Raw genomic sequence first — 16,216 nt, 5'->3', positions numbered from 1 at the left:
TAACAGTTACTTTAGTCTGACAAAAGCCGAATGACGAATTAGCGCTTCCAGTCAGAGACTGAGGCTACGTCCACACGTACACGGGTATTTTTGAAAACTGAGATTTTCCGTTTTCGTTTTAAAAAATAATCCCGTCCACACATAAAGGCAGAAATGAAGGAAAACGCTGCTATGAACATGCCAAAGCAGCAGGTGGCGCTAGATTCCTAACCGTGCAGAAATGTTGGCCAATCAGAAGTCTAGAAGCCTCGGTGGGAAAAAGTAAACAAAGCTGGGGCATAGAAGCAGAACCGAGTCGTATGTGTGGAGGGACAGTAACTGTGTGTATATGTAAGCATTTAAACACTGCAGAGAGTAGAATTAACAGTAACAGTATTGTAGAAATTCATTTCACCGAAACAATAACGTGGCGCACAGTGTGACGCATGCACCAGTTTATTGTATTTCCAGACTTGCTTTCGGCACAATTTACAGTGCACGCTACTCTGTTTTTTGTCAGACTTGAAATAGCCGAAATACCTTCACACTACGGAACTTCTGTGGCTCTTCCGTTCGACAATCTCTCCGGCATTGGAACCATCATCTGTTTTCTCTTCGGTCACGCTCGGTTGATTTTTCTAGTCGGTGCACTCATTTCCTCCATTACCCGGGCGGTACGGTGGCTGGCTGCTTCCCAAACAAATACACATGTGCGGCTTGGCACTTGTGCTGTACGTAACAAGTCACGTGACGCTGCGGCTGTGATTGGTTCGGCTCTGCGCTACTTAATTTGGATTGGCTGACCTTTTTTCTTTTTTTTTAAGAGGACAAAAGCGGCGAGGTCTATCGCGATAGTTTAATTTCTCTAACGAGTAAAAGTTATATCGCGATACATATCGTTATCGTTCTATCGCCCAGCTCTAGTTTTATTCTTATATTTATAGTATTTATCTTTTATTATTGATTTATTTTTGATCAACTCAGTGATTAACAGAGTAATGATAAATCCCAATTAACAATAACATGTTGTAGTGCATTACTGAGTCGTGTAAACTCACTGGGTTACATTAGTATACTCTGCCTTACACACTGTACAACCTCATTAGTTCCCAGAATTTAACAAAATTATGCAAACTCTGCCTCAAAAAAACTAAGTGAAGCTTACTTAAGATGACTGTTAGGACAACTTATTCATTGCAAGTACACTGCAATACAATACAAATTTATTAATATAGCACATTTAAAACCAGGGGTACACAAAGTGCTTCACGAAGCAATAGACAATAAATCATTATACTGAGCAATGAAAAATTAAAAACACAGTAAAATGAAGGACAAGCAAAATCATTAGTGAATAGAGATAGGGAGAATACATAATAATCTAGGGAAAGATGCAGCGATTAAGAAATGAGAATTAACAAGGGAAAAAAGCGGGTTTAAATATTAAGTTTTCAAGCGTGCTTTAAAAGATTGAATGGTGCCAGAGGCACGAATGGTAACAGGGAGACTATTAAGAGGTATGGTGCTAGGCATGGTCACCTCTAGTCTTCAGACGGTGCCTGGGTTAAGCCAGGAGTAACTGTCCACATGATCGCAATGAACGGCCGGGAGTATAAAGACTGAGGAGGTCAGTAAGATAGTCCGGTTGTTTAGGCATTTGAAAGTAAGCAACAGGACTTTGAAATCGATACGCAATTTAATAGGCAGTCAATGTAAGTCAGAAAGCACAGGGTGGTGGGTGGGTTCCAGAGTGTGGGGGTGCCTACTGGGGTCAGCAGGGGAGCTGGCCTTCCCTCCCCATCCTCCTCAGTTGCCTCCCTCTTCCCGCTCCACCACACTCCACCACGCTCACCCACACATGCAGGGCCTTGGGGTGCAGGTGTGTCACCAGGGTGCAGGGGAGGCACTCCCCCTCTGTCCCCTTCTGGCCACCTGTGCCTCAATTTTATTCTGCAAACTAGACATCCACATTACTCATACTCTCATAACACATACATATAGGTCCTTGGGGGTGGGCACGTTTTACAGGCTCCAGAGGATGGTCTGTGTATTCAAACCCATCTTTGGTGCTGGTGCCCTACCCTCAATTTTAAATGCATATAGACACTGAGGGTTTTTGGGAGGAGCCGTGCTGCTCTCTGGCAGCAGCACCATGCCCTCCTGTGTTTGAATTGCACTTTAGAACAGCACGCAGCAACACTACATAAGAGCGGGTGGAGGGCGGTTTGGGGTCCTCTCCCACACCCGTTCTGTTAACTGTCAGGGCTGGGGTGCTGGGAGGAGGTGCTGGCCGTCAGATTGGGGTTTGGGATGCGGGGGTACCTGGACCTGGGATATAGAATATGTTTGGGGAGTGTGAATGTGTGTAGAGTGTCTATTTGTGGCTGCTTGGTGACCTCTCGTTTGGGGCTCTCCTCAGCTCTTCCCAGGAGGGTGGCACAGTTGCCCCTTTGGTGGTCCTCCTTGGGTCCTCGTACTCTGGGGCCTCTGGATGTCTGGGGCCTGGATCTCCTCCATACCTGCTTCATGCCCTGGGGGGGCGGTGCTATGGCTCCCCACACTCCCTAGCAGATCGTTACATGGAGAAACCTTTTGAATACAAGCGTGCTGATCCACACAGGTGTGCACACAGGTGTACACACGGGTGTTCACAGACACAAACTTCACCTTTTTTGGCTGCTACCCCAAAGCACATTGTGCACTGTCGATCTTGTGTGCTGCACAATAACATTTAATATTTAGTATCTACTGTTATCTACTGCTAGCTAGTTTGTTGTGATAGTGTTGTATTTATTATGTTGCTCTTTCTTGCTTGTTTTCTCTTCTGTTTTTTTTCTCCATACAGGTGATCCAGGTGTTTTGTTTTCCCCCCTTTCTCACCATCTCTTCTCCCCTCTATTTTTCTTTCTCTCCATCTTTTTCTTTCTTTCTTTCTCCCTGTCCTATCCCCCAGTCATGTCTGTCCCGTCTGTAACAACCGAAAATCTAATAAAATAAATACACAATTATAATTAAGGTCAATTAAATGGACCAATATGGCAAGGCCATGATGATCCACTTGGTAAAGTAAATCTGCTTGGCATCTTTCTCGGCCTTCAAAAAACATGTCATGGCTGCGCAGCAGTCATGTGGTGAATTGAGAAAAGGATCCAAAATGCTGGCACTGGCTAGGGTGCGAGTGAAAGTTTATTTACAGAGGTGATAAGGTGACAAAAACAGGATGAGCAGAGCGGGGAGTAAACAAACCTAAACTGGGGAAAACTAAAGAACTCGGAGAGACGCAGACTGAACACCAGGTTAAAAATTGAGCCTCAAAGCTAGAGAAGGTGGGAGAAGGCAGTCGCCGAAATGTAAGTTTGTTTTTAAAGACCATGGCTCCACCATTCCCTGTGAGTCTTGGTAATCTGAAAAAAAAAACACAGTCAGGGGGAAGAAGTTTGGAGAAGCCTCCAAAAATTTGATTCTGTTCATCTGGAAAGGAGCTCACTGGAGCGAATCCAAGTTTCGGTCAGGAACAACACATCCAGATGTAGAGTAAGGAAAAGATTATTTATAATGAATGCTTACTACGCTTCCTGATGGACCTCTTAAACAGGGTGGGTGGAGGCAAGCAGATTGTTTAGGCAGACAGGTACACAGCAGTGTAGCGTCTCCAAAATCCCGATGTGGATCCGACTCATGAAAAAGCGGTCGCTGGAAATTTAACCAAGTTAGCCGATCATATGTGATTAATGTGTTATTCTCAGAGAGGCACAAAGCTAAAACAAGAATAAAAAGCACACAACAGTCAAAATAAAAAGTACGAAAACAGAAACGGGGGTAACAAGAGGTAGGAGGACACCTCTTGTTACACAGTACAGAGTACTAAGAATGAATTGATGTTCTTGACTATGCAATACTAATTGTTTACTCACTGGCAAACATTTCAAGTGCTACTAAATTTAAAAAAAACAATTTGTGGTAGCATACTATTTTAAATTTTGCTTACACACAAATTAAATGCAAGTCAGTCCAACTTTTATTTTCAATAGCAAAAATCCAGAGGGAGAAAAACCAGAAAATTATTTAGAAGCTGATTTGATCCTTAATGGCTGTGCAGCCATTATAACTTACAACACAGAAGGTCAATGTTGACCTCATACAACCAAATTAGACTAGCACATTCCTACAAGCAGGGCTCTAGACAAATTTTTTGCCACGGTTGCACTTGTGTGCCTAACTTTTTTTAGGCACACCAGCACAAAAGTTAGGTGCATCCAAATTGTTCAACTGCATTGCTTAAAACCGCAGTTTTACATGTGCACTTTTTCGGGGGGGAAATTGCTGTCCATACAGACAATATTGATTTGTAAATAATTAACTAACAGTCTTGTCAATACAAAGTTCTTTATTTGGAGCACAGTTCTACAAGAAAGATAAGTTACTGAAAAAGTGCTTGTGCTTAAAGTGCTTTGGCTCTCTTTGGTGATATTGTAGACAATGTCAGAGCTGGCTATGAATTTCAGATGGATCAGACCTTAACTTAACAAAAAAGTTATCAATCGTTCTTTTCATTTTTTCTCATTACCCATAGCTACATCCACTTCTGTCAGGCCAAGGCTGCTCACTGGGGCTGGGTACCATCACTGATTTCTACAATCCATTCGATTCCGATTCACAAAGTCCTGATTCTATTCAATTTTGTCTCAGACATTCAGAAATATTATAATTCTGATCCTTTATCAGTACTGACAATTGTGAGACTTCATCAGAGGTGTGAGCATCACAGCAGATGTCTTTGTGTCAAAGAAACTGAGAATAAAACACAGAAAAACATGAAGGAGATTTTCCTGGTTTTTAGCGGCCGGCAGCGCTGTAAGCAACGGTAGACTGGTGGGTAATAAGCGAATGAATAATGCAGAAAACAGAGATTTGAGATGGGAAACTGTTCTTGAAGTACACAGAGAGAGAGAGAACTGTGCATGAAGTGTGATTTTATCGTGGTGGAAGCAAAACAGCAAAAGTAAGAGTTAATAAATGACGACATTTATCAAATGTGAATCATAGTTTGGATCTTCTTTTGCTGCTAGTCAGTGAATTTTGGTTGGAGACAGACAAAACCTGCAGCTCAGAATCAGCGCAAAAACACGTAAACTCAATGGCCGTCGGGTGATAAAGCCGAGAAAGACAAAGCTGATTCTGATGCGTCGGGTCTGCTCTGTGTTTACTTCTTTGTGCAGAATCCGTGTACCTGCTCTCATTTGCTGTTTGGTGGTTGTTGAAATAGTTCTGAGAGCTTTAACCTGAAATTCTGGCAAAATACAGTAATATTTAAAAGTCGATTCAGGATTTAATGAATCGATATCGCTTTATTCAAGCTATTCAGAGAGGTCCCGCCCCTGACTATCTCTGATTGGTTTAGACCATGATAGGGGCATAATGTGTTGCAGGGAATTTTTTTATTTTATTTTTTTACTCGAAAAGTTGGTCGCACTGGTGCAACCTAGGATTTTTTTTTAGTCGCACCATTGAAAAATTTGGTCGCATTTGGACCAAATTGGTTGCACTCCAGAGGCCTGTACAAGTCTGCTCAAAGAAGTCCTGCCATTAATTAATGCTTCAGTCTTAAATATGATCAACCTATCTCTAATAATCAGCTATGTACCACAGGCCTTCAAGCTGGCTGTAGTTAAACCTTTACTCAAAAACCATCTCTAGGCCCAGCAGTCTTAGCTAATTATAGGCCAATCTCCAACCTTCCTTTCATATCAAACATCCTTGACAATTCTTTCAGTGGTGCAAGTTTCAGTCACTGTTAAAATGTCCTGTTTATATGGTTGAAACCTGCAGTCAGCTGAGACTGAATAAGTCACCTGATGCTGATGAAACATTTCTCCCACTGAAAATGTCCAGATGAACGCAGTCAACTTTAGGGATTTCCTTACTTGGAGCATGAGCGTGCATCAAGACACCACTGTGCGATGTAACAGGAACAGGAAGTGATACTGAGATACGAGGGTTTTGTTGACCAGTTGATGTACTCACATGTTACCTTGTTTACCTATTTATCTGTATTCGTGTTGTGTGTCCCTCAGTGTGTGCACAGAGATCTGGCGGCGAGGAACATTCTAGTGTGCGAGGGGAAGCTGGTGAAGGTCTGTGACTTTGGTTTGGCCAGAGACCTGCTGAAGGACCAGGATTACATCGCCAGGGGAAACGTTAGTTAACCAGTTCAGTCAACTATACTGAGGGCTCCTGACATCATCAGGTCAGGTGTTCACCTGTGCACCCACCTGTGTGTTTCAGAGCTTCCTGCCGCTGAAGTGGATGTCTCCAGAGAGCATCTTCCAGAACATTTACAGCTCGCAGAGCGATGTTTGGTCCTATGGAGTTCTGCTGTGGGAGATATTCTCTCTGGGTAACCCAGTCTGTCACACCAGTGTCCGGCAGCCTCGCCTCTGTCAGTGCCCCAGGGTGGCTGTGGCTACAATGTAGCTGCCATCACCAGTGTGTGAATGTGTGTGTGAATGGGTGGATGACTGGTTGTGTAAAGCGCTTTGGGGTCCTTAGGGACTAGAAAAGCGCTATATAAATACAGGCCATTTACCATTTACCATTAACAGGGGGTGGACTGGTTGAAGTTTATTGATTCTTCTTGCTGACCTTTACCCTTTAAAGTTATACACACAGTTTTAATTTGAAGTTGTAAATTGGTCATTAACTGGAAACCAGTTCAAAACCAGGAAACAGATCCAGCAGCTGGAACAAACCATTACCAGCAACCTCACAGCCCAGAAGAACAGACTTAACTTTAATCAAAGAGAAAAAAGGGAATTTATTGTACATTTCAATCAAAAACAAGAACAAAGGTCCAGACGTCGCTGTGAGATCTCCTTCAGCCTCACACTTCCCTCTGGTCGACTGTGACAGGTGTGTCTGCTCACTACTGTCAGCCTCGTCTCCGCCCCCTCACCACAGGGTTTCTGTGTTTTGGTCCCAGGCTGCAGCCCGTACCCCGACCTCCCCATGACCCAGGAATTCTACTCTGCTCTGAAGAGAGGATACAGGATGAGTCGACCCGACCACGCTCCTGAGGACATGTATGACACAACGCATGCAGGCGCACACATCAGCTTCCTGTGACAACGCTCAGCATGACCCTCTGCACTTTTCGGTCTGCAGGTACGACGTGATGAAACGCTGCTGGGAAGAGAAACCTCAGTCCAGACCTTCATTCTCTTTACTGCTCATCGCAATGGGCAACATGCTGACTGACGACTATAAACAGGTACCAACACCTGCCTCAGGTAAGCATCACACACCACCTGACCCAGGAGACGCTGATCATGTTGTTGTGTGTCAGCGTTACCTGCAGATTGCCGAAGACTTCCTGAAGGGAGGAAATCCAGCTGTGCACCGATACAAGCAGAGTTTATCCAGAGGTGCAGAGGAGCAGGAGGACACGCACGGTAACACACACAGTAACACAGACACAAACACAGTAACACACGCTAACACACTCTCGCACAGTAACACACACGGTAGCACACGCGGTAACACTCACTCGCACATACAAAAACAAAATCACACAGAGACACACACGCACACACACAGTAATACATACACAGACACACACACACTGAATTACACACAGACCCACACACCGACAGACACACACGGACACACATACAGACACACACACACACACAGATTTACACACACCCACAGACACACATACAAAAACAAAATCACACATACAGACACACACACACACATAGACAGACACACACAGACACAGACACACACACACACACACACACACACACACACACAGACAGACACACACACACATAGACAGACACACATACAGACACACACACACAGACAGACACACATACACACAGACACAGACACACATACAGACACACACACACCCACAGACAGACACACATACAGACACACACACACACATACAGACACACACACACCCACAGACAGACACACATACACACACACACACACCCACAGACAGACACACACATTCACACACACACCCACAGACAGACACACATACACACACACACACACCCACAGACAGACACACACATTCACACACACACCCACAGACAGACACACATACACACACACACACACCCACAGACAGACACACACATTCACACACACACCCACAGACAGACACACATACACACACACACACACACACACACACATTCACACACACACCCACAGACAGACACACATACACACACACACACACCCACAGACAGACACACACATTCACACACACACCCACAGACAGACACACATACACACACACACACACACATACACCCACAGACAGACAGACACACACACACATAATAATAATAATAATAATAATAATGGATTGGATTGATATAGCGCTTTTCAAGGCACCCAAAGCGCTTTACAATACCACTATTCATTCACTCTCACATTCATACACTGGTGGAAGCAAGCTACCGTTTGTAGCCACAGCTGCCCTGGGGCAGACTGACAGAAGCGAGGCTGCCATATCGCGCCATCGGCCCCTCTGGCCAACACCAGTAGGCAAGTAGGGTAAAGTGTCTTGCCCAAGGACACAACGACTAGGACAGAGAGCCCAGGGATCGAACTGGCGACCTTCCGGTTACAGATGCAATTCCCAACCCCCTGAGCCACGGTCGCCCCGACATACACACACACACACACCCACACACAGACAGACACACATACAGACACACACACAGACAGACACACACACACACACACACAGACACACATACAGACAGACACACATACAGACACACACACACGCACAGACAGACACACATACAGACACACACACACACACACACACAGACAGACACATACAGACACACACAGACAGACACACATACAGACACACACACACACGCACAGACAGACACATACAGACACACACAGACAGACACACATACAGACACACACACACGCACAGACAGACACACATACAGACACACACACACACACACGCACAGACAGACACATACAGACACACACAGACAGACACATACAGACACACACAGACACACACAGACAGACACACATACAGACACACACACACATACAGACACACACACAGACACATACACACACACACAGACACACATACAGACACACATACAGACAGACACACATACAGACACACACACACGCACAGACAGACACACATACACACACACAGACAGACACACATACAGACAGACACACATACAGACACACACACACACACGCACAGACAGACACATACAGACACACACAGACAGACACACATACAGACACACACACACGCACAGACAGACACATACAGACACACACAGACAGACACATACAGACACACACACACGCACAGACAGACACATACAGACACACACAGACAGACACATACTGACACACACACACCCACAGACAGACACACATACAGACACACACACACACACACACACAGACACACATACACACACAGACAGACACATACAGACACACACACACCCACAGACAGACACACATACAGACACCCACAGACACAGACAGACACACATACAGACACCCACAGACACAGACAGGTCACTTTTGAAAGTTAAAGAAGTTTAAAACAAATCCCGCCCCCTTTCTTCACAGCAAGTGCCACCTCTCAGGTAAATAGGCCAGAGGCGGAGCCAGTAGAGGCAGGTTCCTCGCATGTCGCTTACATTCTGCCCGTTACCGAAGTCACAATTGAAAGCAGCGGTGGCGCTGCGCTGGACGCAGTCAGGTACGAAACCATGTGATGCGGTCAGGTACGATCCTGCAGGCTACGATGCCTGTGAGGATGATAGAGATGATGCTGTGTTTTCTCTGCAGCCCTTCGATGTCAGACTCTCCCGCCATCTCATACTCTCCCGAAGTGACATCATCAGAGAACAGACAGGAAGCTGTGGGGCCTGAGGAGGAGAGTCGTCTGTGAAGGTTTCACCTGCCTGAAAGTCTGGGGCAGGGTTTAAATAACCCATGCATCTCTGCAGGGGGGCTCCTGTGCCCTGAGTATGGACTGTAGGAGGTTGTGTAACCTTTTTACCTGCAAAGCTTGTTTAGGTCACAGAGTCAGAGTGTGCTGAGTGTGCAGCAGGTCCTGATTCACATTTATAAACTTTAGTATCCTCATGTACTCTGACTTTTCTATCTGTATATCCAAACTGCTGGCCCGTGTCAGGACTGAAGCTCCCATTAAAATGTACTCGTGGATCAGACTGTTCTGATGCTTCCTCATGAGAAACACAACACACACACATATCAGGGTCAACAACAGTCAGCTCACCTCCAATGTTCAGGTGGAGGTTCAGGTGAAGCTAGCAGCTACAGCCACCTGTTTCACCATCCACATCAGTCACAGAGGCCACACCCCTAATAATGCCAAGTTCAATACAATTTCTGAACATGAAGCTGCTTTGGTATCTATATAGACCAGTTTGTGTATCAGGCTGTGAGCATGTTTATTTTAACATTGGAGTCTATGACTCACTGCTGCCTCTGCTGGACACCAGAGGCACTGCAGTTTTCAGGATTTCTTATTTTTGGTTAGGTGCTGGTGGTGGAGAATAATATTTGAGTTTTTAAGTTTAAACCAGATTCAATTCAATTTTATTTATACAGAGCCAAATCACAACAGTCATCTCTTATAAGGTAGACCCTACAATAATACATGCAGAGGGGAGGTGACAAAGAGAAAAAAACTCTTAGTGTCAGCACGTGAGGACAAGAAACCTGCAGCAGGTGGAGGAGGAGGTTCCCCCTGCAGGTGAGAGCTCAGTATAAAGGGACCTCAGAGCCCTGGAAGCCACGTCCTCTGTGCCAGCTGCATTTCTTCTGCTTCCTGTTGGAGAGCTGGAGGGCAGAAATGTGCTGAATGTCTGAAAATGTTTCCTGTGAAAAGAAGAATCGCTGTGACTCAGCTTCTTCCTCATTTATCCCGCAAAGTTAAAATATTGTGTTAGAAGGCAGCAGGCAAGGGGTTAAAGGACCTCCACGTTACCGCTGTTTACTCCCTGAACTGTGAGAAAGCTCATTAAACCCAAGAAAACCTACTAAGATCTTGATTGTCGTCACACCATGGATCCCCGAGCAGCTTCCAGGGTTTTTGCTCATTTTAGCAACCGCAGGTTTGAGGCTGACCACAGGAAGTCCCAGAATAATGACATTATTTCACAGACAGTAACACAGACTCTGCCTTAATGAAACTAGACCTCAGGCCCTACAATGAGTCCACCTGTGGTCATGGAAACCAGCTGACAGGTACAGGTGTGCCGCTCCCAGCAGGGTGCTGGTCCCCCAAACATGCCAAAAACCACATTAATATCAGATAGAGGTCAGCTGACCGCCTGACCGCCTGACCTCACCACAGAGCCCGAGTCAACCACACCACCATACACACAGAGAGGGGAACCCATGGAAACAATAACCCCAAAGCAGATGGTTTGGTCCACCTGTTGGACCTTTACTCCAACCACCTCACACCACTCTTTGGTTCAAGCAGGAATTGCAGCATGCGACCTCTCAGTGACGTGGGCGCCATCATTAATCTGCTGAAGGAGCGAACCACCACTGACCAACGAGCAGGGAGGAGCACACGGGTGTACTGAGGCAGGTAAGAAATCATGTTAACCACAGAGGTGTGTGTTCAGCTAGACGTCGACCTCATCGTCTCCAAACATCATCATCATCATCGTTTATTTATATAGCACTTTAAAAACATACAAGGCTGACCAAAGTGCTGAACAATAGAAACATAATAGATACCATAAGAATTAATAAATACGATAAAATAATAAACATAGCGAAAACAATAAAATATAAGTAAAGTCAGTCAAACACTGAGTCAAAAGCCAATGAATAAAAATGCGTTTTCAATCTGGATTTAAAAACCATCACTGATGTCGATCGCCTAATGTGAAGAGGAAGATTATTCCAATGCTTAGGAGCCACGATAGAGAACGCTCGGTCTCCTCTCAGTTTCAGCCGTGATTTGGGGACTGAGAGCCACAGCTGCTCAGCTCACCGGAGCGAACGAGTGGGGACATAGGGCTTCAGCAAATCAGACAAATCTTTCTTTCTTTCTTTCTTTCTTTCTTTCTTTCTTTCTTTCTTTCTTTCTTTCTTTCTTTCTTTCTTTCTTTCTTTCTTTCTTTCTTTCTTTCTTTCTTTCTAAATATGCAGGTGCCAGACCATTTAAAGATTTAAAAACCAATAAAAGAACTTTAAAATGAATCCTAAATTCAATTGGAAGCCAGTGCAGGTAGGCCAGAACCGGAGTAATGTGCTCAAATTTCCTTTTACCAGATAAAAACCGTGCCGCAGCATTCTGGACTAGTTGCAGGCGTGTCAGAGTGGCCAGCCCAACCCCTATTAAAATGGAGCTGCAATAATCCAAGCGTGAGGTTATAAAAGCGTGGATAACAGTCTACAAATCATGCCTTGAAAGAAAAGGTTTAACCTTCGACAGATGCCTGAGGTGATAGAATGATGATTTCACCACCGCATTCACGTGACCATCAAAGGTAAGTGCAGAGTCGATTTTTAACCCAAGATTGGTAATCGAGCTCTTCAGGTGAAGGGTCAGAGCAGCAAGTTCAACATCAGGGATATCAGAGGAACGATTCGGGCCAAACAGAATTGCTTCCGTTTTACGTTCATTAAAATTTAAGAAGTTTTGAGCCATCCATGACTTAACATCACTAAGGAAATCAAGCAGGAGTCTAATTGGAGAGCTATCAGAATGACTGAAAGGAAAATGAAGCTGGCAATCATCAGCATATAAATGAAATTGAAGACTTCCGGCTTGAGTGAACGCTGGCGCGCCTGGCTGGGGCGCCTAACCCTAACCCGTTTTATCCTATTTTAAAGTGTCCTTGGGTGACTTGAAAGGCGCTCATAAATAAAATTTATTATTAGCATTATTATTGTTATTAAATGACACTTTGTGTTTACGAAAGATCGCACCCAGTGGCAGGAGATACAATCTAAACAGTAATGGCCCAAGAATAGATCCCTGTGGTACACCCCACGGCAGAGGGGCCACAGAGGACGATGACGAGCCCAACTTAACACAGAAGCTCCTGTTGGAGAGATATGATTTTATCCACAGGAGTGCCAAGCCAGAAATGCCCACACAAAGCTGTAATCGAGAGATCAGCAGGTCGTGATCCACTGTGTCAGATGCAGCAGTCATATCTAGTAGTATAAGCACTACATGTTTACCACAGTCCGTCGTTACCAGAATATCGTTCATAACCTTTATGAGAGCTGTCTCTGTGCTATGAAACGGCTTAAAGCCGGACCGAAAAACTTCAAACATTTGAGAGTTGTTTAGATAATCCATCAGCTGAGTGTGAACAACCTTTTCCAAGATCTTACTCAGAAAAAGAAATTTAGAGATGGGTCTACAGTTTGACTGAACTGAAATATCTGAGCCTGGCTTTTTAAGTAAGGGATGAATAACTGCATGCTTAAACTCGCTTGGTACTTGACCTGACAAGAGGCTGGTATTAATTAGGTTCAGAATACGTGGTCCAACAGCAGGAAACACTTTTTTTAGAAAACGGGGATGAGCGACATCATTCGGAGAACCACACGGGTTAGCAGTTAACACAAGCTTCTCTAGTTCAGGTAGAACAATTAATTTAAACGGGGAACATGCACAGCCAGGCCAACAGAAGATAAAGTGGAGGATCTCAAACTGGCAACCTTATCCACAAAGAAATTAAGAAACTTATTACACATAACCTCAGGAGATTGCAGATCATCAGTCTGAGTGAACGCCACCATTCACACTGGGCGCCGAGCATGAACCCATGAATCAGCTCACTGTGACTCAGGTCGGGTCCTGCTGTGGACAGCTTTTGCTGTGGCTGTTTTTTCTGTGGACGGTTCTTCTGTGGGTGGGTTCTGTCTGCTCGGCTTGTTTCAGAAGCTTTTGTGTTTCATTTCCAGGCCGCTCGTTTTTGCAGTCCAAACCATTTGTCCCACACTGGGTGAGGATGCCGAGTCTCGCTGTTACCTGAGGGGTCACACTCCCTCCACCCGCTCGGTTTATTGTCAGTCCTCACGTCTGATTGGTTATTTAAGCTGTGATAGAGAAAACTGATGTCTACCTGAAACTTTATTGTTTTATGAACTCAGTCAGCTGCTTCAGGTGGAGCAGGAGGGGAGGAGTCAGAGGGATCACCTGGCAGAGTCTGTTAAACAACTTCATCTAATCTCCGGATGAACAAAGTCAGAGTTTAATCTGAACTTGCGTCCTGGATCAGGATCCAGGTGGAAAGCTCTGTTTGTAGCCCAGAGGCAGAACTTGACCCTTGTATCTGTACTCAAAGGTGCATCACCATAGTAATTTATACTGCAAACATTACCTACTCCACACCTGGGGCCCGTTCTTCGTACGTCGCTTACTACATCCAAGATCAAATGACACACCCAAGACCAAATCATCGCGCTAACTGTGAGCTCGCTAATCCGGTTCTCCGAACACACCTGCTGTTGACGATTAGTACAGCTGGATGAAGTAATGTGAGATCACTGGGTGTCGTAAAAGGGGCTACGCATCGATAGTAGAAACATTGATCGGCAACCCTCTGATTGGTCGGCGAAAATGTCGAAGGAGAGCGCTCGGTATTTTTCGGCAGCAGAGCAAGAACTCTTGATTGAGGGATTTCAGGAGTTTCAGAGTTTAATCAGAACGCAAGGGAACACTGCAAAGGCTGCGAAAGCAAGGAGAGAGGGCTGGCAGAAAGTTGCTGACAAATTAAACTCGTAAGTGATTTAATAATAACAATAATAATGGAGTGGATTGATATAGCGCTTTTCAAGGCACCCAAAGCGCTTTACAATGCCACTATTCAGTCACTCTCACATTCACACACTGGTGGAGGCAGCTACGGTTGTAGCCACAGCTGCCCTGGGGCAGACTGACAGAAGCCAAAATCAAATCAAATCAAATCACTTTTATTGTCACATCACATGTGCAGGTACATTGGTACAGCACATGTGAGTGAAATTCTTGTGTGCGAGCTTCACAAGCAACAGAGTTGTGCAAAATACAAGAATGGCTACATCTGAAACTAATAAATATATGTACAATATATAATAGTATATGCATTTCTGGATGTGTATACTAAATATTTTTCTACGTGTGTGTGTGTGTGTGTGTGTGTGTGTGTGTGTGTGTGTGTGTGTGTGTGTGTGTGTGTGTGTGTGTGTATACACATGTTTTACAAATTAAATAGAGTAAACAATAAATAAAATATATAAAAATATACAGAGTTGAATATGTGCAAAACAAGTGGCATTTATATACAGTGTGGAGTGCATAATGTTGAAGTTCCAGTAGTGAAGCTGAGGTGTCTATGACGTGTTCAGCAGTCTGATGGCCTGGTGGAAGAAGCTGTCTCTCAGTCTGCTGGTACGGGACCGGATGCTGCAGAACCTCCTTCCTGATGGAAGCAGTCTGAACAGTTTATGGCTGGGGTGACTGGAGTCCTTGATGATCCTCCCCGCTTTCCTCAGGCAGCGCTTCCTGTAGATGTCTTGGAGGGAGGGAAGCTCACCTCCAATTATCCGTTCAGCGCACCGCACTACTCGCTGGAGAGCTTTGCAGTTGTAGGCGGTGCTGTTGCCATACCAGGTGGTGATGCATCCAGTGAGGATGCTCTCAATGGCACAGTGATAGAAGGTCCTGAGGATGCGGGGGCTCATGCCGAATCTTTTCAGTCTCCTGAGAAAGAAGAGGCGCTGCTGCGCCTTCTTCACTGTTTTGTTTGTGTGTACTGACCACGTAAGATCCTCAGCCAGATGTACTCCAAGGAACCGGAAGCTGCTCACTGGCAGCCAGGCTGCCATATCGTGCCATCGGCCCCTCTGGCCAACACCAGTAGGCGGTAGGGTAGATTTATTATATTACACTATATTATATTACATTATATTATATTATGTTATATTATATCCCCTTACACATTAGAGCCACAACAGGACCCACTAGAACATGGGAACAGGTAAAAGTGAAATATAAGAATATTCTACAGAATGGTAATATTTATCACTTATATTGCTTTTCGTCTCTTGAAAAGAGACCCTGAAATAATCTGTTTGTTTGTTCATAACAGCAACCAAGAAAAGGGCAGAGCAAAAAAAAGACAGGTGGTGGTCCTGCACCCCCTCGTCAACAAGT

The 16,216-nt window shown here is 44.8% G+C and overlaps 1 protein-coding gene across 1 annotated transcript in view; it reads left to right on the top strand.

Moving 5' to 3' along the window:
* Positions 1-10,235, top strand: part of LOC146624927 (platelet-derived growth factor receptor beta-like) — a 53,151-nt gene extending 42,916 nt beyond the window's left edge. The window contains exons 21-27 of the mRNA XM_085364816.1: positions 6,054-6,176; positions 6,265-6,376; positions 6,959-7,058; positions 7,141-7,246; positions 7,322-7,427; positions 9,640-9,772; positions 9,862-10,235. Coding sequence (XP_085220942.1) covers positions 6,054-6,176; positions 6,265-6,376; positions 6,959-7,058; positions 7,141-7,246; positions 7,322-7,427; positions 9,640-9,772; positions 9,862-9,964 — 783 coding nt within the window. The 3' untranslated portion in view covers positions 9,965-10,235. The remainder of the gene's footprint in view (positions 1-6,053; positions 6,177-6,264; positions 6,377-6,958; positions 7,059-7,140; positions 7,247-7,321; positions 7,428-9,639; positions 9,773-9,861) is intronic.
* The last annotated feature ends 5,981 nt before the right edge of the window (positions 10,236-16,216 follow it).

The sequence above is a fragment of the Diplotaxodon limnothrissa genome, linkage group LG10 (assembly GCF_057381915.1).
Source record: "Diplotaxodon limnothrissa isolate DT_005_m linkage group LG10, D_limnothrissa_male_GT1.1, whole genome shotgun sequence".
Taxonomy (NCBI): Eukaryota; Metazoa; Chordata; class Actinopteri; order Cichliformes; family Cichlidae; genus Diplotaxodon; species Diplotaxodon limnothrissa.
The sequence above is the reverse complement of the archived record's forward strand: the minus strand, read 5'-3'. Positions and strand labels throughout refer to the sequence as shown.